The sequence below is a fragment of the Pipistrellus kuhlii genome, unplaced genomic scaffold (assembly GCF_014108245.1).
Source record: "Pipistrellus kuhlii isolate mPipKuh1 unplaced genomic scaffold, mPipKuh1.p scaffold_m20_p_199, whole genome shotgun sequence".
NCBI classification, from domain to species: domain Eukaryota; kingdom Metazoa; phylum Chordata; class Mammalia; order Chiroptera; family Vespertilionidae; genus Pipistrellus; species Pipistrellus kuhlii.
This window is the reverse complement of record NW_023425514.1, coordinates 1,017-25,501: the sequence shown is the minus strand read 5'-3', so window position 1 is coordinate 25,501 and position 24,485 is coordinate 1,017. Positions and strand designations below refer to the sequence as shown.

The 24,485-nt window shown below is 53.2% G+C and overlaps 1 protein-coding gene across 1 annotated transcript in view; it reads right to left on the bottom strand.

The window, feature by feature from the left end:
• The window catches only part of MXRA5 (matrix remodeling associated 5), a 29,365-nt gene extending 5,198 nt beyond the window's left edge, over nucleotides 1-24,167 (bottom strand). The window contains exons 1-6 of the mRNA XM_045583600.1: nucleotides 23,926-24,167; nucleotides 15,703-15,832; nucleotides 13,385-13,775; nucleotides 8,017-11,999; nucleotides 6,867-7,956; nucleotides 3,808-4,738 (exon numbers count right to left, since the gene is read on the bottom strand). Of these exons, the coding sequence (XP_045439556.1) occupies nucleotides 3,808-4,738; nucleotides 6,867-7,956; nucleotides 8,017-11,999; nucleotides 13,385-13,775; nucleotides 15,703-15,832; nucleotides 23,926-24,122 (6,722 nt within the window). The 5' untranslated portion in view covers nucleotides 24,123-24,167. The remainder of the gene's footprint in view (nucleotides 1-3,807; nucleotides 4,739-6,866; nucleotides 7,957-8,016; nucleotides 12,000-13,384; nucleotides 13,776-15,702; nucleotides 15,833-23,925) is intronic.
• Between the last annotated feature and the right edge of the window lie 318 nt (nucleotides 24,168-24,485).

The window sequence follows — 24,485 nt, the reverse complement described above, 5'->3', positions numbered from 1 at the left end:
CTACCCCGGGGTTTGGGGGCACCGTCCCCAGGAAGGGGTGTGCAGGAGGCAGCTGATATCTGATTCTCTCTCCTCATGGATGTTTCTCTCTCTCCCTTCTGTCTCTGAAATCAATAAAAACACATTTAAATTATAAAAATAAGGAAAGAAATGATAGAGTCCTGACTGGTGTGGTTCAGTGGATAGAGCACGGGCCTGCAGACTGAAGGGTCCCGGGTTCGATTCCCAGTCAAGGGCACAGGCCTGGGTTGCAAGCTCCATCCCCAGGAGGGGGGCTGATCCATGATTCTCTCTCCTCGTGGATGTTTCTCTCTCCCTCTCCCTTCCTCTCTGACATCAATAAAAATCAAATTTTATTTTACTTTTCTTTTTAATATACTTTATTGATTTCTTTTTTTTTTTTTTTTTTTTTTTTTTTACAGAGAGGAAGGGAGAAGGAGAGAGAGTTAGAAATATTGATGATGAGTCTCTCTCCTCATGAATGTTTCTGTCCCTCCCTCTCTGAAATCAATGAAAGCACACTTAAATTATAAAAATAAAGAAATGATTTCTTCTGAGATCCACTATAATACATATTGCAATAAGAGTTTAAATATGACAGTAAAAAAAAAGTCGTTTGCCTAGCGACAATATAAACTATGCTTAAATTCATAAATAGTATGGCTTATTATCCAACCTTCAAAAGATATATGCCCAAGTTTAAAGATAAAAAATAAGATGCTAATGTACAACTCAATATCTAATATTTAATGCCTAAATTAGAAATTCCTTCCCCTGCTTTAAAACTTCTTAAACTCTCCCTTTTTCATCCTTTGTTCCTGACTGTTTTCCTGACTGTTAAGACTGACAGACGAACAAATAATGGACTAGAAGTTAGAACACTTAGGTTCTAATTCACTACCTTTACCATGAATTTAATTTTGTATTAGTCCATCTCCTTATCTTGCTCTATAAACTTTCATATACTTAAAAGGGCTTTTTATTTTATTTTTTATGTTTTACAATATATTTTTATTGATTTCAGAGAGGAAGAGATAAAAACATCAATAAAAAAGAATCATTGATTGCCTGCTCCCCACCGGGATTGGGGGATTGAGCCTACAACCCATGCATGTGCCTTGGCAGGAATCAAACCATGATCTCTTGGTTCCTAAGTCAATGCTCAACCACTAAGCCATGCCAACTGGGCCTAAAAGGGTTCTTATTTATTTTTTCAAAGGGTTTTTAAATGGTGAAGTGCTATGTCAATATAAATAACTCATGTATTAATATTATCAATAGCAAGAAAACAAAGCCATGTTAAAAAGAAAAAGCAAATGTATGTTCACATTTCAATTCCTAATTATAAAAAGCAACGTTTGAAAAAAAAAAAATAAAAGAAATGATAGAGCTCAGACTGTGTGGCTCAGTGGATAGAGCATCGGCCTGCGGACTGAAAGGTCCCAGGTTCTATTCCGGTCAAGGGCGTGTACCCTTGGTTGCAGGCACCTATCCAGTAGAGCACATGTGTCAAAACACAAGGCCCGCGGGCCAAATCCGTCCCTCCAGGCCTTGCAATGTGGCCCGCACCGCGCTGTCCTCACTGCACTCCGCTGCGTTTCCATCACAATGACAGTTTATGACTGTTCAGTAAACCATTCGGCCCGCGATTTAGGCTGGATTTTAGATTTTGGTCCCTTCTCTGATTGAGTTCGACACCCCTATGAGGGTTTGCAAGAGGCAGCTCTTCGATGATTCTCTCTCATCGATGTTTCTTAACTCTCTGTCCCTCTCTCTTCCTCTCTGTAAAAAAAAAAAAAAAAAAAAAAAAAAAAAAAAATCAATAAAATATACTTTAAAGAAAATTATACAGTTTTTAAACTATCAATTATTTAAACGAAAAGCATTGGTCCTGGCCCACGTGGTTCAGTGGTTACAGGGGTTCTCAGAGGTCCAGGGTGTTTGATTCTGATCAAGGGCATGGATCTGGGTTGTGTGTGGGCTCCAGGTCGGGGACCCTGGTCAGGCCATGCGGGATGTGTCTGTCTCTCACATCGATGTTTCTCTCCCTCACCTCCTTCTCCCCCCTCTCCACTTTGTAAAAACTCTATGGGAAAAAATATCCTCATGTTATTGAGAGAGAGAGAGAGAGAGAGAGAGAGAGAGAGAGAGAGAGAGAGAACGAACTCCGATGTAAGCCTGGGCAAACAGGCACTCTAGCTTATAAAGACCAGGCATCATGGTGTGAAAAACTCATGTACCCCCAGAACCAGTCCACATGGGGAGCAAGACCTGTGGGCCTTTATCCTGCCCAAGGGCACCCCAAGGAGACCTCCCCGGGTGGGACTGTCTCTATTTGTGAAAGGAGAGGGGCACGCAGGAGGGCGATGGGGGATGGATGGATGGGTGGGTGGGTGGATGGATGGATGGGAGGATGGATGGATGGACGGACGGACGGACGGACGGATGGATGGCTGGATGGCTCAAAGGAGCACAATGATGGGTGGATGGATGGATGGATGGTTGGATGGGAGGATGGATACATGGATGGATGGATGGATGGATGGATGGCTCACAGGAGCATAATAATGGGTGGATGGATGGATGGATGATGGATAGATGGATGGATGGCTCACAGGAGCACAATGGTGGATGGATGGATGGATGGATGGATGGATTGATGGTTGGATGGGAGGATGGATACATGGATGGATGGATGGATGGCTCATAGGAGCACAATGGTGGGTGGATGGACGGATGGATGGATGGATGGATGATGGATGGATGGATGGCTCACAGGAGCACAATGGTGGGTGGATGGATGGATGGATGGATGGATGGATGATGGATGGATGGATGGCTCACAGGAGCACAATGGTGGGTGGATGGATGGATGGATGATGGATGGATGGCTCACAGGAGCACAATAGTGGTTGGATGGATGGACAGATAGAAGGATAGATAGGTGGATGGATAAATGAATAGAATGACTGGGTGGATGGATGGATGGACGGATACATGGATGGATAGATAGGTAGATGGACAGAAGGATGGATAGGTGGATGGGTGAATGTATGGAAGGATGAGTGGATGGATGGATGGATGGATGGATGGATGAATGAATGGATGGGAGGATGAGTGGATGGATGGTGCACAGGAGCACAATGGTGGGTGGATGGATGGATAGATGGATGGCTCACAGGAGCGCGATGGAAGGATGGATGGATGGGTGGATAGATGGATAGGTGGATGGATGGTTGGGTGGATGGGTGGATGGGTGGGTGGGTGGATGGATGGATGGATTCATAGATGGATGGATGGGTGGATGGATACATGGATGGATGGAATAGATGGATGGATACATGGATGGGTGGATGGATGGATGGATGGGTGGATGGATGGATGGGTGAATACATAGATGGATGGATACATAGATGGATGGAATAGATGGATGGATACATGAATGGGTGGATGGATGGGTGGATGAATGGATGGATGGGTGGGTGGATGGACGGATGGATGGATGGATTCATAGATGGATGGATGGGTGGATGGATGGATGGATGGAATAGATGGATGGATACATGGATGGGTGGATGGATGGATGGGTGGATGGATGGATGGATGGGTGGATACATAGACGGATGGATACATAGATGGATGGAATAGATGGATGGATACATGGATGGGTACATGGATGGGTGGATGGATGGATGGAATAGATGGATGGGTACATGGATGAGTGGATGGGTGGAGGGATGGATGGCTCACAGGAGTGCCATGACGAACGGCTGAACGCCTCCCCAGCAGCCAGGGCCTCGCACCTACCTGAAGACTCCGTCCACCATCTGCTTGGAGGGCAGCCTCCACAGCACACGTGGCCAGGGCTCGCCGGACGCGCTGCAGTCCAGCCGCAGGGTCCCCCCGAAGCGCACGTCCGTCCTGCGCGGGGAGCTGCCCGTGATGCGGGCGTTGGCGGCCGCCCCGGGGGCCCTCACGGTCACCGCCACCTCCCGGCGGGCGGAGCCCACCAGGTTGGCGGCCACGCACTGGTACCGGCCGGAGTCCTTGGGGGCCAGGTTCCTGATGTAGAGGGTCCCGTTGGGGAACAGGAACAGCTTCCCCCGGAGGAACTGCGAGGGCCGGATCGGGGTGCCGTCGGGGGGCAGCAGCCAGCGCACGGCGGGGGCCGGCGCCCCCTTGGCCGCGCAGTGGATGTGGACGCTCAGCCCGGGGGCCAGAGTGATGTTCTCCGTCGCCTCCTGCTGGATCACGGGGGGCAGTGCGGTCACGTGCAGACGGATGGCCAGGCTGTCGGCGCCCCCGGCGTTGCTGGCCACGCACCGGTACACGCCCTGATCGGAGAAGGACGCCTCCTTGATGGACAGGGTCCGGTTTGGGTGGACGGTCACCCGGCTCTCCACGGGGGACGCCTGGAGCCAGACACGGCGATCGGGAAAGATCCAGGAGATCTGTGGCAGGGGGGTGCCCCGGGCCAGGCACTCCATGGAGATGGTGTCCCCCAGGGACACGGTGATGTCCTGGTACTGGGTATGGGATTGGGACGGGGAGGCCGGCAGGATCTGGGGGAGCTGGGTGGACACGGACAGCAGGACGGAGTGCCGGTCGGCGCCATGCAGATTCTGGGCAGTGCACACGTACTGGCCCCGGTCCTGGGGCTGGGCACGGTGGATGAGAAAAGTGCCGTTTTTGAGGACTTGGAAGCGCTGGACGCGGGTATTGGGGGTCAGCAGGGCGCCTGCAAGGGAAGGACCAAGAAGGAGGGGGGGGGGTGAGGCTCCGGAGAAATGTCCCCCCATTTAAAAAAAAAAAAAATTTTATTAGTAATTTTTTGCAGGAGGAAGGGAGAGAGATAGAGAGTTAGAAACGTCCATCAGCCGAAACCAGTGTGGCTCAGTGGGTAGAGCGTCGGCCTGCGGACGGAAGGGTCCCAGGTTCGATTCCTGGTCAAGGGCATGGTCCTTGGTTGCGGGCACATCCCTAGTAGGGGGCGTGCAGGAGGCTGCTGATGGAGGTTTCTCTCTCGTCAACATTTCTAGCTCTCTATCCCTTTTTCCTCCTCTCTGTAAAAAATCAATAAAATATATTTTAAAATATATCTATATCTATATCTATATCTATATATATATGTATATATATATAGATATAGATATATATTATTGATTTTTTTGCAGAGAGGAAGGGAAAGGGAGAGAGAGTCAAACATCGATGAGAGAGAAACATCCATCAGCAGCCTCCTGCACGCCCCCCACCTGGGGATGTGCCCGCAACCAAGGGCCATGCCCTTGACCAGGAATCGAACCTGGGACCCTTCCGTCCGCAGGCCGACGCTCTATCCACTGAGCCACTCCGACTAGGGCTTTCTTTTTTTAAACTTTATTTCATGAAATTTACACGGAGTAGCCAGACGATCATAATCTCTGAACGCATAATCATCTGGCCACTTTGTGTGTGTGTGTGTGTGTCTGTGTGTATACATATATACGGCCCAGTGTATGATATATATATATATATATATATATATATATATACATACATACACACATATACATATACATATACACTCACACACATATATATGGTCCAGTGTATGATATACACACACACACACACACACACACACACACACACACACACACATATGGTCCAGTGTATGATATGCATATACATATACAGATATACAGATATATATATATATATATATGTGTGTGTGTGTATATATATATATATATATCTCTGTATATATACATATATCTGTATATATATACACACACACACACACACACACACACACGCACACACGAGTGACCAGATGATGATCTCAGAACACATAACCATCTGGCTGTGTCTGTCCTATAGAATAAAAGGCTCATATGCAAATGGTCCCCTCGACCGGGAGTTCAACCAGCAGGCAGGCCGGCCGGCCACCCACGTCCCCTCCCCCTGGCCAGGCTGGCCGAACCCCGCCCATGTACGCATTCATGCACCGTGCCTCTAATCTATCTATCTCTCTATCATCTATATCTAATCTAATCTATCTATCTATCTATGCACACACACACTGAGTGGCCAGGTTATTATGCGTTCACAGACCATCATCATCTGGGCACTGAGTGCATTTGTATTATTACAAGTAATGTGCCCTGCCTGTTAATCCAATCCTGAGACCTCTTGATGCTCAACCATGGAACCACACCAACTGTTCAGATTTTTTTCTTTTTTAAAAAAAAAAAATATATATATTTTTCTTGATTTTAGAGAGGGAGAGAGAGAGAGAGAGAAACATCCATGATGAGAGAGAATTATCATCAATCAGATGCCTCCTATATGCCCCCTCCTGGGGATGGAGCCCGCAACACGGGCCTAGATCAGGAATCAAACCCGTGACCTCCTGGTTCCTAGGTCGACGCTCCAGCACTGAGCCACGCCGGAAAAGATTCCGGATACACCCACTTTTCCATCAATGGCCTGAAACTTTTTTTTTTTATAGTCCTTGAGAATGACTGTGCCAATGTTTCACGTTTGTGTGTGTCATTGTGTGTGTGTGTGTGTGTGTGTGTGTGTGTAAAATACACCTCCAAGAGTATATAGCCGAAACCGGTGTGGCTCAGTGGACAGAGCGTCGGCCTGCTGGACGGAAGGGTCCCGGGTTCGATTCCCGGTCAAGGGCATGGGCCTCGGTGGCTGAGGGCACATCCCCAGTGGGGGGCGTGCAGGAGGCAGCGGATGGATGTTTCTCTCCCATCATCGATGTTTCTGGCTCTCTATTCCCTCTCCCTTCCTCTCGGTGAAAAAAAAATCAACAAAACAAACAAACAAAAACACGTGCAGACGCTCCGCCCCCCTCGCCCCGCCCCCCGCCTTACCGGTGGAGACCTTGGTCCAGGTTATAAAGGGCTCTGGCCTCCCTGTGACCTCGCATGGAATTGCAGCGTCCGCCTCGGCCGTGACGGTCACGGTCGGGGGCGACTTGCTGATGATCCTCGGCGCCTCCCCAGCTGCCCAGAGCTTAGACGCAGCCGGCGGCCCTCCCGCTGCCGAGAAGACCCTGGCCCCGCCCGGACGGAAGGTTCCGGAAGGCGGCCTGGGGGGTGCTGTCATGAAGGGGACAGGGCGGGTGGAGGACGGCGGTGGCGGAGACGGAGGGGCCGGCGGGGCCGGGGGCCCCAAGTCCACGTGGGAGATGACGGTCTGAGTGCGGATGCGACGGTCGCTGGCAAACGGGTGGACGGCTCGCGCCCGGGTCCCTGGGGTGGGAGGGGCCGGGGTCTGGGTCTTGGGGGTCACGGCCGACGGTGGCCACGGGAAGGCCCTGTTGAGCAAGAACGAGGACCTCCCGCTGGACGGGTGAGGGGGTCTGACGTCGGGGAGGCTGTTGGAGCCGAGCGCCTGTGTGCGGCCGTGACGGGTGGTTGGGTTCGTTCCGTGGCCCATGGCCAGGCTGGAAGGGGTCGGTCTCGGCATTGCCACCGTCGTCGTCGTCGTCGTCGTCGTCGAGGCCGAGAGCGTGCGGTCCCGTAGGACGTGCCACGGGGACGTCACGATGCTCAGCCTGCTGGTTCCGTGGTGACGAGGAGGATGGACGGTCGTGGGGGATCGGAAGGGGCTCCGTGTGGTCCATGCGGGAGGTCTCCAGGTCCCCCTCGGAGGGACGGGCGGGCCGGAGACGCCGGCCGGCTGGGTTGGGAGAAGGGGGTGGTGGTGGTGGGGACCATCGGGGCTGCGTAGAAGGATGTGTGTGGTCTTCTCGGCCTTCCCAGTGACCTCCCGGCTTGGAGTGACGGGAGCGGCGTCTGTCCTGGGAGATGGGGTGGTTGGGGCATGTACTGGCCACCATGTTGGCTGTGTCATCTTCTCCTCCTTCTCCTTCTCCTCCTCCTCCATCTCCATCTTCTTCTCCTCCATCTCCTCCTCCTCCTCCTCCTTCTCCTCCTCCTCCTTCTTCTCCTTCTTCTTCTCTTCCTCCTTCTCCTCCTTCTTCTTCTCCTTCTTCTTTTCCTCCTCCATCTCCTCCTCCTCCTCCTCCTCCTCCATCTCCTCCTCCTCCTCCTCCTCCTCCTTCTTCTCCTTCTCTTCCCCCTTCTCCTTCTCCTTCTCCTCCTCCTCCTTCTCCTCCGTTTGGGTTCTGGGGACCCCCACGAGGTTGGAGGAATCCGTGGACACTGGAGGAGGTGGCGGGCTTGACGGGCGGTAGACGGTATCCGTGGTGGTGGGATGCACAGTCATGGGACGGGTGGCTGGGAACGGGGCTGGCGTGAGGACACCAGGACCCCCACCACGGGTGGTGGATCCATCCCGACGAGCAGCTGTGTCTACACCCGCGCTCCATGCAGACGAAGCAACCACGCCTTCTTGCATAGAGCGCGTCACGGACACTGACGGGGGGGCCTCCGAGGGCAAACCCGGGTCCCCCGACTCTTGGGGAGAGGGTGACGCGTGCGTTGGGGTCTCCAAAGAGTGGGTGGCGGGGGCGTCCGTCTGCAGACCCCCGGGCTGGGCCGTCCTCGGCCGACCCCCGTTTTCCGTTCCCGGAAAGCTCGACGTTAAGAATGCGTTCTTCGTGTCTCTCACGGTGGAGGTCTCGAACCCGGGCGGTGCCGGGACACGGGTGACGGGCTCACGGGTGGCGTCACGCATGTCGGAGTCATCGGAAGTCTCCGTCTCTCTCTCCTCGGACGCGGGCGTGGACGTGGCCAGCGCTGCATCTTGGGGTGCACCACGAGATGTGTGTGTGTTGGGGGTGGTGGTGGTGCTAGAAGCTGCTGCTGCTGCTGCTGCTGTCATGGCCTCATGGGGGCCCCCGATTCCCAGGGAGAAGGTGGCGGGCACCAGGGCCGTGCCCGGATGGGGAGCAGTGGCTGTATCCGTCGGCGTCTTCTCTGGAGTGCCCACCGTGGAGGTGCTGTGCCTGTGTTTGTTCGGCCTCCTGCCGTGCTTTCTCCGTGGGGTCCCCTTGGTCGCGGGCTCCGCAGGCGTCTCCACACTCACCTGTTTGGGGGTCCCCGCCGTAGGCTGCCCCCAAGAGGTGGGCGCCGACCACCCGTCCCCTCGCCCGGGGGTCACGGCTTCGGGGTCTTGAATGACTCCAGGGGAGAAGGCCCCCGTCGGGGCGGACATGGTGGTGGGCGTACGCGTCGCCTTGTGGCGCTGTCGGGCGCGGTGGGGCCGTGGCCGCCTCCTCCCCCCACCGTGGGGCCGTTTCCGGGGAGGGGGAGTGAACGTGGCGGGCGCCACGGGACCCACTTGGTTCTCAGCGAGAAAACCAAGCAACGGGGTGGATTCCACGCCGAAACGCTCCATTGTGGATCCTCGGGAGCTTGGGGGCGCTCTCCCCGGCGTGACTCCTTCCGGAAGCTTCCGAGGGTCCTCCTCTGAGCCTTTTCCGGCCCAGGGGTCCACCGCGGACAAGGCGGGCGTTGGGGCGACGCCTCGGGAGGCCTGTCCTTCCTTCTTGTCCTCATCCGATGCTGAACGGGTCTCCCATTGGGAGTCCGACGGGCCCACGGAGATGGCAGCCGAGGGGGACATGCTCTCACGAGATGTTGGCTCGGGCACAGGCCCAACGTCTGCCGCCGTCATCGACCGGTCTTCCATGGCGATGGTGGGGCCAACTTGGGTCGACCAGTTGTCCATGGGTTGGGTAGACCAGTTGTCCATGGGTCGGGTAGACCAATTGTCCATGGGTCGGGTAGACCAGTTATCCATGGGCTGAGTAGACCAGTTGTCCATGGGTCGGGTAGACCAGTTGTCCATGGTGGGTTGGGTAGACCAGTTGTCCATGGGTTGGGTAGACCAGTTGTCCATTGGTTGGGTAGACCAGTTGTCCATGGGTTGGGTAGACCAGTTGTCCATGGCTGGAGTAGACCAGTTGTCCATGGCTGGAGTAGACCAGCTGTCGGTGGGCATGTGATCGCTGACGGATTCCTCGTCGGTCGGGCCCAGGATCTGGGGCGTCGAAGACTTGTAAGGCACCTCCGATGGCCCTGGGGTGGCCACGGCCCACGGAGGTAGACCCTGTGTGTTTTCAGAAAACTCCTCGTCGTCATCGTCGTCAATGGATTCCCGTCGATCGGAGCCGGTGAGATCGGAGCTGGTGGCTCCGGCTTCTGTTGTCAGGACTCCAGGCCCGGATACGGGGTCTTCCTCCCCCACGAACAGAGCGTCTGCCGAGAATTCCTCGTCAGGGCCGGCTGTCCTGTGGGCTGCGGGGGACGCGGAGGGAGGAGGAGGGACAGGACGGACGGGCGTGGCGTTGTCGGTGGTCTCGGCGGGCGCCGTGGCGGTCTCCACCGTCCCCCCGTCCCTGGAGGGGTTCCTCCCTCGGACCCGGGCCAGGATGTGGGCCCAGTGGTCCGGGTTGATCTGCTTGCTGGCCACGTGGACCCTCCGCCTGGACTCGAACCCGCGGCGGCCCTCGGCGACCCGGCTCTCTGCCTCCGGCTCCTTCTCGGGGTGCCTCCAGGATTTCGGCTTCCGGCGCCCCTTCTGCTCCTTGGTGTGCGGGACCCTCCTCGACGGAGTGTCTCCGGGGGGGCCGATGCCCGAGCCTCCTTCGTCTTCCACGATGCCCCCTCTGGGCCGGGACCAGCCGGGCCGCCGTCCCCGTTTGGACGCCCTGCCCCCCGGCCCTCTCCTGCTGACCGCGACGCCCACCGTGAGCTGGTCTGCCCCCTGCTGGTTGACGGCGATGCACCGGTAGAAGCCTCCGTCCCCGGCCTGCACCTCAGGGATGGAGAGGGTCCCGTTGGCCAGGACGTAGGCCCTGGAGGTGTTGGCCAAGGCGTGGACCATCCTCTGGTTGGGAAGGATCCAGGTGAGCTGGGCCTCGGGCACGGCCAGCGCCCGGCAGGGCAGCATCAGGGGTTCGCCCGGATTCTTGGGGACGCTCGCCGCCCGTCCTTCCTCGGGGGGCTGTGCCGTCCGAGGCACCACCACGACCCGGAAGGCCAGGCTGGCCGTGTCGTCCGGGACCGCGGCCAGGCACCGGTACAGCCCCGTGTCCGCGCGCGCGGCCGCCCCGATCCTCAGCCCGCCTCCCGTCAGCATGGAGAATCTGCCGTCCGTGCGGGCGGATGCCGATAACACCGAGCCGTCCGGGAGAACCCAGGCCATAGACGGGCTCTCCGACGCCCGCACACGGCACCCCAGCTCGCACGGCGAGCCTTCGAGGACGGCGAGGGCCCTCGGGGCGTCCGGGTCCGGCTCGATCATGACCCAGCTCCGGCCGCGGGCCCTGCCGGTGTCCTCCTCGCTGCTGGCAGTCGACCAGGCCAACGGCGACCGGTACGACAGCAGGACCCTCTGCGACGTGCTCTGGCGGCGATTGAGCTGCAGGCAGACGGACGGCTGGAGGATCCAGGCAGGCGTGGCCAGCACGCGGGCGCGGACGCCCGTGTAGTACAGTGCGTCCGCGTCGGCGTCTTGTCTGTAGGAGGCGGCCGCCCCCCCAGGGGTGTCACGGCCGTCGGTGGGCTCATCGGCATCAGCAACCTCCCGGTTCAGGGTGACGGGCACCTCGCTGTAGTAGGCGATGAGCTTCCACAGCTTCTCGTACTTGTCCCGGGTCATGGGGCAGGAGAGCTCCAGGGCGAGGGTGGCGTTGACCTCCGTTTCCTGGGACTCCGTCTGGTTCAGCCGCACGGCGTCCAGGCGCGGCGGCTGCCGGACGCCACAGGCCAGACTCACCGTGTTGCCGTGTTCGTCCGTCATGTTGAAGGCGACCGTCCAGGGCGGGGACGGGAGGGCGGCCGCAGGGAGAGGGCTGTCGGCGTCTGCGTCTTCGTCCGAGTCTCCTTCTTCTTCTTCCTCGTCGAAGACGACGCTGTTGCTGCTGCCACTGCCGGTCGTGTTGGGCCTCAGCGGGGATTCGATGGAGGGCCGGGCGCAGGGGATGTCCCGGAGGGACTGGAGCTCGCGGCCGAGGAGCGCGCGGGGGCTGGAGCAGGCCGCGCAGAGCTGGCCGCCCTCATAGGCCTTGTCCTTCTTGCACTTGAGGATGCCTGGGGAAGGAGGCAAGGAAGCGGGGAGATGTGGTGTGAGTGAGGGGAGAGAGAGAGAGAGAGAGAGAGAGAGAGAGAGAGAGAGAGGGGGGGAGGAAAGGAGGAAGCCCTGGCTGGTGTGGCTCAGTGGGTAGAGCGTCGGCCTGCAGACGACTGAAGGGTCCAGGGTTCGGTGCCTCGTCAAGGGCACAGGCCCGGGTTGCAAGCTCCATCCTCAGTAAGGGGGGCGTGCAGGAGGCAGCTTATCTGTGGTTCTCTCTCATCATGGATGTTTCTGTCTCTCTCCTTCCCTTTCTGAAATCAATAAATATATATATATGTTTTTAAAAGAAAAGAAAGAAAGAGAAAGAAGAGAAGGAAGGAAGGAAGGGAGAAAAAAAAAAAAGAAAGAAAGAAAGAAAGAAAGAAAGAAAGAAAGAAAGAAAGAAAGAAAAAGGAAGGAAGGAAGGAAGGAAGGAAGGAAGGAAGGAAGGAAGGAAGGAAGAAAGAAGGAAGGAAGGAAGGAAGGAAGGAAGGAATGACGTGAGAAAAATAAGAAAAGAAAGAAGAGAAAGAATGAGAAAAGAAAGAAAAAGAACGAAGAAAGAAAGAAGAGAAAGAAAAAGAAAAATACAAAGACAGACAGAAACAAAGAAAGACAGAAAGAAACAAAGACAGAGAAAAAGAAAGACAGAGAAACAAAGAAAGACAGAGAGAAACAAAGAATGACAGAGAGAAACAAAGGCAGACAGAGAGAAACAAAGAAAGACAGAAACAAAGAAAGACAGAGAGAAACAAAGACAGACAGAAACAAAGAAAGACAGACAGAAACAAAGAAAGACAGAGAGAAACAAAGAAAGACAGAGAGAAACAAAGACAGAGAGAAACAAAGAAAGACAGAGAGAAACAAAGAAAGACAGAAAGAAACAAGGACAGAGAAAAAGAAAGACAGAGAAACAAAGAAAGACAGAGAGAAACAAAGAAAGACAGAGAGAAACAAAGGCAGACAGAGAGAAACAAAGAAAGACAGAAAGAAACAAGGACAGAGAAAAAGAAAGACAGAGAGAAACAAAGAAAGACAGAGAGAAACAAAGAAAAACAGAGAAACAAAGAAAGACAGAGAGAAAGACAGAGAGAAACAAAGACAGACAGAGAGAAACAAAGACAGAGAGAAACAAAGAAAGACAGAGAGAAAGACAGAGAGAAACAAAGACAGACAGAAACAAAGAAAGACAGACAGAAATAAAGAAAGACGACAGAGAGAAACAAAGAAAGACAGAGAGAAGAGAGAGAAGCTGCCCGCTGGCCCAGATTGGGCCTTGTCCCCGGGGCCGATTGACAGACAGACAGCGCCCTGGTCTGTCCCTCCCTCCCTCCCTCCCCTCCCTTCCCCTCCGCCCTCTCACCGGGAGCCCTGGCCGCCCAGCCGGGCAGCCAGCCCATGTCGCAGTCGCAGGCCCAGGGGTTGCCCTGCAGAAACACGTTCTCCAGCAGCGGCATGGCCCCCAGCAGCCCCTCGGGCAGCCGGCGCAGCCGGTTGTCGGCCAGGTACAGGTGCCGGACGCCGGACAGCGGGAACTGGCCGAGCGGCCGGACGGTGGCGAAGGCGGCAGGGTGCAGCTGGGACAGCCGGTTTCCCTCGAGCTGCAGCAGGCGGAGGGACCGCAGGCCGAGGAGGGCGTGGGGGTGCAGAAACTCCAGCTCGTTGTGGTCCAGGTGCAGCCGCACGAGGCCCCTCAGGCCGCGCAGGGTGTGGGCCGTCAGCACCCGCAGTTTGTTGTAGCTGAACTTGAGGACCTTGGGAGCAGGTGAGAAGGGGGAAGGGAGAGGAGGTCAGGCTTCGGTTCCAGGTCAAGGGCACAGGCCCTGGGTTGCAGGGTCCATCCTCAGGACGGGGCGTGCAGGAGGCAGCCGGTCCATGATTCTCTCTCCTCATGGACGTCTCTCTCTCTCTCTCTCTCTCTGTCTCTCTCTCTGTCTCTGTCTCTCTGGCTCTGTCTCTCTCTCTTTCTCATCTATCTGAAATCAATAAAAAATTGTATTTTTTAAAAGAAAGATGGTGCTGGTGTGGCTCAGTGGATAGAGCGTCGACCTGTGGACTGAAGGGTCCCGGGTTTGATTTCCCTGTCAAGGGCACAGGCCCTGGGTTGCATGGTCCATCCCCAGGAGGGGGCGTGCAGGAGGCAGCCGGTCTATGATTCTCTCTCCTCATGGACGTTTCTATCTCTCTCTCCCTCCCTCTCCCTTTTTCTCTGAAATAAATTAAAAATATACAGTATATATGTTCTTTTTTTGAATTTAATACATCTTTGTTCAAATTATTACAATTGTTTCTCCTCCTTTCCCCCCAATAGATCCCCTCTACCCGATTTCCATCAGTATATATATTTTTTTAAAAGATTACATCAGGCCAAAGCCGGTGTGGCTCAGTGGATAGAGCGTCAGCCTGCAGACTGAAGGGTCCCGGGTTCGATTCCGGTCAAGGGTACAGACCTCGGTGGCTGAGGGCACATCCCCAGTGGGGGGCGTGCAGGAGGCAGCGGATGGATGTTTCTAACTCTCTATCTCCCTCCCTTCCTTTTTTGTAAAATCGATAAAAACATGTATACACAAAACAGCCTGAGCGACCATCCAATCAGTAGCTATGACGCGCACTGACCACCAGGGGGCAGACGCTCGATGAAGGAGCTCGCTGAGCTGTGGTTGTCACACCTGGAACCAGAGAGGAAAAAGCCCTATTGTGGGGTGTGTCCTCCGAGGACCACCCTCTCCCACAATCTGGGACCCCTCGGGGGATGTCGGAGAGCTGGTTTCAGGGACCCCTACCATGGCCTTTGAGGCCTCTAGTTAAAAAATAAACTAAAATAATAAAAATAAATAAATACAATAAAATAAAGAAAAAAAAATAAATGAAATAATAAATAACAAAATAAAAAATAAAGGAAATGAAAAATAAAATAATAAATTAAATTAAATTAAAACAATACATAATAAATCAAATAGATAATAAAATAGTAAAATATAACAATAAAAATAATAAAATAAAATAAAAATAAAACAAAGTAAATAAAACAAAATGAAATAAAATAATAAATAAAGAAATAAATAAAATGAATGAATAACATAAAATAAAAAATAAAATACTAAATTAAAACAATAAGTATTATAAATAATAAATGAAATAGATAATAAAATAATAAAATATAATAATAAAAATAATAAAAAAATAAAACACGAAATAAAATAAAATAATAAATAAATGAAAATGAATGAATAACATAAAATAAAAAGTAGAACAAAATTAATAAAGTTAAACTAAAATAAACTAAATTAATAAAACAGCAGATAAATAAGTAAACCATAAAATAAAATAAAAAGTGAAGCAAAGTAAATAAAAGATAAAGTAAAATGACAGAATAAAAAAAAAAAAGTGAATGAAATGATAAAATACAATACAATAAAGTAATGAGCCGAATCCGGTGTGGCTCAGTGGACAGAGCGTCGGCCTGCGGACTGAAAGGTCCCGGGTTCGATTCCCGGTCAAGGGCATGGACCTTGGTTGCGGACACATCCCCAGTGGGGGGGCGTGCAGGAGGCGGCGGATGGATGTTTCTCTCGCATCGATACTATTTCTAACTCTCTATCCCTCTCTCTTCCTCTCTGTAAAAAATCAATAGAATATATTTTTAAAAATAAAATAAGGAAACGAGAGCTTGGGCGTTACCTGCAGGGCGCTGAGGTCTCGGAGGGCGCCGTCAGGGATGCTGGGAATGTTGTTTCCATGGACCATGAGCAGCTCCAGCCTCTTCAGCCCGGCGAAGGCGGAGTCCGACAGGGTCTGGATGCTGTTAAACCTGAGAGACACACAGACAGACACACACACACAGACACAGACAGACACACACATACACACACACACACACACACACAGACACAGACACACACACACACACACACACACACACACACACAGACACAGACACCGTCAGTGTGCCCAGCCCAGAGGCCACAGATCCCCCCCCCCCCAAAGCATAAAACAAGAAGAAACAAGACATCGAGAGGAAATGATGATGGACAACGAAGACGGATGAACGGAAACAGACCTGGAGTCAAAACCGGTGCGGCTCAGTGGACAGAGCGTCGGCCTGCGGACGGAAGGGTCCCGGGTTCGATTCCCGGTCAAGGGCATGGACCTTGGTGGCTGAGGGCACATCCCCAGTGGGGGGCGTGCAGGAGGCAGCGGATCGATGACTCTCTCTCATCGATGTTTCTGACTATCTCTCTCCCTTCCTCTCTTGTAAGAATATCAATAAAATATACTTAAAAATAAATCAATAAAAATAAAATAAAAAATAAAATAAATCAGCTGAAGCCGGTGTGGCTCAGTGGGCAGAGCGTCGGCCTGCGGACTGAAAGGTCCCGGGTTCGATTCCCGGTCAAGGGCATGGACCTTGGTGGCTGAGGGCACATCCCCAGTGGGGGGCGTGCAGGAGGCAGCGGATCGATGACTCTCTCTCATCAATGTTTCTCACTCTCTCCCTTCCTCTCTGTGAAAAATCAGTAAAATATATAAAATATATAGATATATATAATAAAATAAAAATTAAAAAACAACTTTAAAAAAAAAACAACCACGTTATCTTATTAAACAATAAAAACAACTTTTAAAAAATATCCATGGCCCTCACCGGTGTGGCTCAGTGGGCAGAGCGTCGGCCTGCGGACGGAAGGGTCCCGGGTTCGATTCCCGGTCAAGGGCGTGGACCTTGGTGGCTGAGGGCACATCCCCAGTGGGGGGCGTGCAGGAGGCGGCTGATGGATGATTCTCTCTCATCTGTTTCTATCCCTCTCTATCCCTGTAAAAAAAAAAAAATCAATAAAATATATATTTTTTAAAAATTTAAAAAATAATAAAGGGATAATGAAACTAACTAAATAAATAAACATAAAATTAAATGAAGGAGGAGGAGGAGGAGGAGGAGGAAGAGGAGGAGGAGGAGAAAGGAGACAGTGTTTTCCTGTGTGTGTGTGTTAACATCTGGTGGCGGCTGATTTGGAACGTTCTCTGCTTGTTATTAAATATGTTGTCTTTTTTGTTTGTTTGTTTGTTTGTTTTTAAAGAAAGACATTTTTATTTTATTTCAGAGACAGGAAGGACAAGAGAGGGAGAGAGAAATATCCAGGATGAGAGAGAATCATGGATCAACCAGCCGCCTCCTGCTCGCCCCCTACTGGTTGGGAATGGAGCCTGCGGGCCTGTGCCCTTGACCGGGAATCGAACCCGGGACCTCCTGGTTCCTAAGTCAATGCTCAACCACCAGCCCAGCTTGTTTTATGTCTTTTAAAAATATATATTTTAATGATTTTTTTTTTTTTTTACAAAGAGGAAGAGAGAGGGAGGGAGAGTCAGTAACATCGATGATGAGAGAGAAACATCGATCCGCTGCCTCCTGCACGCCCCCCACTGGGGATGTGCCTGCCACCAAGGTCCATGTGCTTGACCGGGAATCGAACCCGGGACCCTTCGGTCCACAGGCCGACGTTCTACCCACTGAACCACACCGGTTTCGGCAAGGGTAGGTATCTTGTATCAACAATTTTGCTGAAATACAGTCACATGGATGGCCCGGCCGGCGTGGCTAAGAGGTTGAGGGTGAACCTAGGAACCAGGAGGTCCCGGGTTCGATTCCCGGTCAAGGGCACAGGCCCGGGTTGTGGGCTCCATCCCCAGTCGAGGGGGGGGTGCAGGAGGCGGCCGATCTATGATTCTCTCTCTCATCACGGATGTTTCTCTCTGTCTATCCCTCTCCCTTCCTCTCTGTAAAAAAAAAAAAAAATCAATAAAATATATTAAAAATCAATAAAATATATTAAAAATACATAAAATATATTATAAGTAAATAAATACATATAAAAAATCAATAAAATATATTAAAAGTATATATATATATATATTTTGGATAGTTAACCTGTGTGTGTGTGTGTGTGTATATATATATATATATATAAATTTACTTTACATATTTTATATATATATATAATTTACTTTATGTATATATAACATATATATAACTTATTTTATGTATTTTATTTTACTATATGTATGTATAGTAAAATATATATGTAACTTACTACTATATAACTATATAATATATATAATTTATTTTCTATATTATATACTATTATATATATAATTTACTTTCCATATTTTATTTTACTATATATATAGTAAAATATATATATAATTTACTCATAGGTCTAATTCATATACGACATAATTACGTTCCATATGATAACGAGGATGTATATCATTTCCATATGTTTTTTTACTATAGATAGAGTAAATATATATATAAAATTGACTATTAGTATAATTATAACTACGACATAATTTTAACGTTACTAGAAGATACGAGGTGTGTGTAATATATTAAATATTTACTTTACTATATATAGTAATATATATGTAATTTACTATATAATTATATACTGTATATATAATTTACTTTACATATTATATACTATGTGTGTGTATATATAATTTACATATTTTATTTTACTGTATGTATATATAGTAAAATATATATGCAATTTACTATATACGTATAATTATATACTATGTATAATTTAGTTTATATATTATATACTATATATAATTTACATATTTATTTTACTTTTTAAATCCTCCCTGAGGGTATTTTCCCATTGGTTTTCCAGAGAGAGTGAGAGACAGAGAGGAACATCGATGGGACAGAAACACATGGACCACTTGCCTCCGGGACCTGCCCCAGCCACGGCCCCGGGGGGCGGGGGAAAGAGCCTGCATCCCGGGTCCGAGCCCTTGACCGGGGCCTGGGGCGTCTGTAAGCGGAGGCTCTGTCCTCTGAACCAGCCAGGGCGGGCGAGGGAATGGATGGAAACAGGAAGGAAACGGAAGACGCACGGAACCCCAGAAAGAGCGCTCCCTAACGGGACACGGGCGGCCAACGGCGCGCAGTGGCTCATGGGAAATTACCCACAATTACCCACAATTACCTACTTACGCACAGACGGTTAGGCACAAATACGCAGTTACGCACAGTTACGCAGAGGGTGATGCAGTTACGCATAGTTACGCACAGACACGCACAGACGCTCACGCACAGACGCTTACGCTCAGACTTTTATGCACCAACGCTTACGCACAGATACGCGCTGACGCACAGATACGCGCTGACGCACAGATACGCGCTGACGCACAGACGCTGACGCACAGTTACAGTTTTGCACAGACACGCACAGTTACGCACAGTAACGCACAGACGTTTACGCAGACGGTGACGCAGTTACGCACAGACGGAGGGTGGCTGTACCCACTTCAGGTTGATCCGCTCCACGTCTCACAGATACGCACAGACGCTCACGCACAGACGCTCACGCTCAGATGGTGACGCATAGACGCTCACGCTCAGAAGTGACACACAGACACCCACGCACAGACGCCCACGCACAGACACCCCTGCACAGACGCTCGCGCTCAGATGGTGGGACGCACAGACGCTGACGCACAGACGTCCACGCACAGACGCTCACGCTCAGACGGTGACCCACAGACGGTGATGCACAGAGGCACACGCACAGACGCTCACGCTCTGACGCACAGACGCTGACGCACAGACGGAAGGCGGCGGTACCCACCCCAGGTTGAAGCGCTCCACGTCTCAGTTACAGTTACGGACAGACGCTCACGCACAGACACACACAGACGGTGACGCACAGACGGTGACGCTCAGACAGTGACGCGCAGACACCCATGCAAGACGCCCACGCACAGACGCTCACGCACAGACGGTGACGCACAGAAGGTGACGCACGGACGGTTACGCACAGAGGCACATGCACAGACGCTCACGCACAGGCATGAAGGCGGATATACCCACACCAGGTTGACCCGCTCCACGTCTCACAGTTACACACAGTTACGGGCAGACGCTCACGCACAGACACACACAGACGGTGACGCACAGACGCTCACGCACAGACGGTGACGCTCAGACAGTGACGCGCAGACACCCATGCAAGACGCCCACGCACAGACGCACAGACAGTGACGCACAGATACTCATGCACAGACGCTCACGCACAGACGCCCACGCACAGACACACACAGACGGTGACGCACAGACGCTCACGCACAGACTGTGACGCACGGACGCTCACGCTCAGACGGTGCTGCACAGAGGCACACGCACATTCGGTGACGCACATTCGGTGATGCACAGACGCTCAAGCTCAGACGGTGACACACAAACGATGACGCACAGAGACGGTGACGCTCAGACGCTCACATATAGACGCTCACGCACAGACGGTGACGCACAGACGCCCACGCACAGACGGTGACGCACAGACGCCCACGCACAGACGGTGACGCACAGACGGTGATGCACAGAGGCACACACACAGACAGTGACGCACACACACTCACGCTCAGACGCACAGACGTATAGACGCTGACGCACAGACGCTCACGCTCAGACGCTCACTCACAGATGCCCACGCACAGACGCTGACGCTCAGACGCTCACGCTCAGACACACAGATGCACAGACGCGGACGCACAGACGGTGACGCACAGACAGTGATGCAGAGGCACATGCACAGACGCTCACGCACAGACGGTGACGCACAGACGCTTATGCAGGCACAGACGCTGATGCACAGACGCTCACGCACAGACGGTGACGCACAGACGCTTATGCAGGCACAGACGCTGATGCACAGACGCCCACACACAGACGCTGACGCACAGACGCTCACCCTCAGACGGTGACGCACGGACAGTGATGCACAGAGGCACACGCACAGACGCTCACGCACAGACGGAGACGCACGGACTCTAATGCTCAGACGCCCACGCTCAGACGCTCACGCACAGACGCTCAGATGCACAGACGCTGACGCACAGACGCTCACGCTCAGACGGTGACGCTCAGACGCTCACGCTCAGACGCACAGACGCACGGACGCTGACGCACAGACGCTCACGCTCAGACGGTGACGCTCAGACGCTCACGCACAGAGGGAGACGCACGGACTCTAATGCTCAGACGCTCACACACAGACGGTGACGCACAGACGCTTATGCAGGCACAGACGCTCACGCTCAGACGCACAGACGCTGATGCACAGACGCTCACGCACAGACGCTGACGCACAGACGCCCTCACATAGACGCTGACGCACAGACACTCACGCTCAGACGGTGACGCACGGGCAGTGATGCACAGAGGCACACGCACAGACGCTCACGCTCAGATGCTCACGCACAGACGGAGACGCACGGACTCTAATGCTCAGACGCTCACGCACAGACGCTCACGCTCAGACACTGACGCACACACACTGACGCACAGACGCCCACACATAGACGCTGACGCACAGACGCTCACGCTCAGACGCACACACACTGACGCACAGACGCTCACGCTCAGACGCTCACGCACAGACGGAGACGCACGGACTCTAATGCTCAGACGCCCACGCTCAGACGCTCACGCACAGACGCTCAGATGCACAGATGCTGACGCACAGACGCTCACGCTCAGACGCTCACGCTCAGACACTGACGCACACACATTGATGCACAGACGCCCACACATAGACGCTGACGCACAGAAGCTCACGCTCAGACGGTGACGCACGGACAGTGATGCACAGAGGCACACGCACATACGCTCACGCTCAGACGCTCACGCACAGACGGAGACGCACGGACTCTAATGCTCAGACGCTCAGACGCTCACGCACAGATGCACAGACGCTGATGCACAGATGCCCACACAGACGCTCACGCTCAGACGCACAGACGCACAGACGCTGACGCACAGATGCCCACACATAGACGCTGACGCACAGACGCTCACGCTCAGACGGTGACGCACGGACAGTGACGCACAGAGGCACACGCACTGACGCTCACGCTCAGACGCTCACGCACAGACGGAGACGCACGGACTCTAATGCTCAGACGCCCACGCTCAGACGGTGACGCTCAGACGCTCACGCACAGACGCACAGACGCTCACGCTCAGACGGTGACGCACGGACTCTAATGCTTAGACGCTCAGACGCTCACGCACAGACGCACAGACGCTGAAGCACAGATGCCCACACACACGCTCACGCTCAGACGCACAGACGCTGACGCACAGACGCCCACACATAGACGCTGACGCACAGACGGTCACGCTCAGACGGTGACGCACGGACAGTGACGCACAGAGGCACACGCACAGACGCTCACGCTCAGACGCTCACGCACAGACGGAGACGCACGGACTCTAATGCTTAGACGCTCAGACGCTCACGCACAGACGCACAGACGCTGAAGCACAGATGCCCACACACACGCTCACGCTCAGACGCACAGACGCTGACGCACAGACGCCCACACATAGACGCTGACGCACAGACGGTCACGCTCAGACGGTGACGCACGGACAGTGACGCACAGAGGCACACGCACAGACGCTCACGCTCAGACGCTCACGCACAGACGGAGACGCACTGACTCTAATGCTCATACTCCCACTCTCAGACGTTGACGCTCATACTCTCACAGCGCACAGACTCACAGACGCACGGATGCTGACGCACAGACGCTCACGCTCAGACGGTGACGCTCAGACGCTCACGCACAGACGCACAGACGCACGGATGCTGACGCACAGACACTGACGCACACACACTAACGCACAGACGCCCACACATAGACGCTGACGCACAGACGCTCACGCTCAGACACTGACGCACACACACTGACGCACAGACGCCCACACATAGACGCTGACGAACAGACGCTCACGCTCAGACGCTCACGCACAGAAGCTCACACTCAGACGGTGACGCACGGACAGTGATGCACAGAGGCACACGCACAGACGCTCACGCTCAGACGCTCACGCACAGACGGAGACGCACGGACTCTAATGCTCAGACGCTCAGACGCTCACGCACAGACGCACAGACGCTGATGCACAGATGCCCACACATAGACGCTCACGCTCAGACGCACAGACGCACAGACGCTGACGCACAGACGCCCACACATAGACGCTGACGCACAGACGCTCACGCTCAGACGGTGACGCACGGACAGTGACGCACAGAGGCACACGCACAGACGCTCACGCTCAGACGGTGACGCACGGACAGTGACGCACAGAGGCACACGCACAGACGCTCACGCTCAGACGCTCACGCACAGACGGAGACGCACAGACTCTAATGCTCAGACGCCCACGCTCAGACGCTCACGCACAGACGCACAGACGCACGGACGCTGACGCACAGACGCCCACACAGACGCTGACGCACAGACGCTCACGCACAGACGGTGACGCACGGACAGTGATGCACAGAGGCACACGCACAGACGCTCACGCACAGACGGAGACGCACGGACTCTAATGCTCAGACGCCCACGCTCAGACGCTCACGCACAGACGCTCAGATGCACAGACGCTGACGCACAGACGCTCACGCTCAGACTGTGACGCTCAGACGCTCACGCACAGACGCACAGACGCACGGACGCTGACGCACAGACGCTCACGCTCAGACGGTGACGCACGGGCAGTGATGCACAGAGGCACACGCACAGACGCTCACGCTCAGACGCTCACGCACAGACGGAGACGCACGGACTCTAATGCTCAGACGCTCACGCTCAGACGCTCACGCACAGACGCTCACGCTCAGACGGTGACGCTCAGACGCTCACGCACAGATGCTCACGCACAGACGCTGACGCACAGACGCTCACGCTCAGACGGTGACGCTCAGACGCTCACGCACAGAGGGAGACGCACGGACTCTAATGCTCAGACGCTCACGCACAGACGCACGGACGCACGGACGCACGGCCGCATGGCCGCTGACGCACGGACTGCAGGGCGGTACCCACCCCAGGTTGACGCGCTCCACGCCCGCGGGGAGGCCGGCGGGCACGGCCGCCAGCGAGCGGAAGGTGCAGTGGACCTCGGTGGGCGCGTAGCAGGAGCAGGGGCGCGGGCAGGACCCCGCGGCCGGCGGGGGCGGCGCGCAGGCCAGGAGCAGCACCGCCCACAGCGCCCGCCAGGGGGCGCGCTGGGGCAGCAGCATCCTGTCCTCTGGGCCCCGGTGACCTGCGGGAGGGAGAGGAGAGGGGAGCTGGGGCGGGGGGACCCCAACACCGGAGAAGCCTTATTGGCCAGGAGTCCCTGGGCATCACTTTGTATCGTTTAATAATAATAATAATAATAATAATAATAATAATAGAAACTTAAAATTTTATTTAAAATAACTTATTATTTAACAACATATTGGAAATTTTTATTTAAAAATTTATTAGAGATAATTTTTTTCTATGGTTTTATAATGATAATAATTAACACTTAAAATTTTTGTTTTAAAATTTTATTTAAAATAATTTTTTATTATTTAATGAATTTTAAATTTTTATTAAAAATAACGATTCTACTGTTT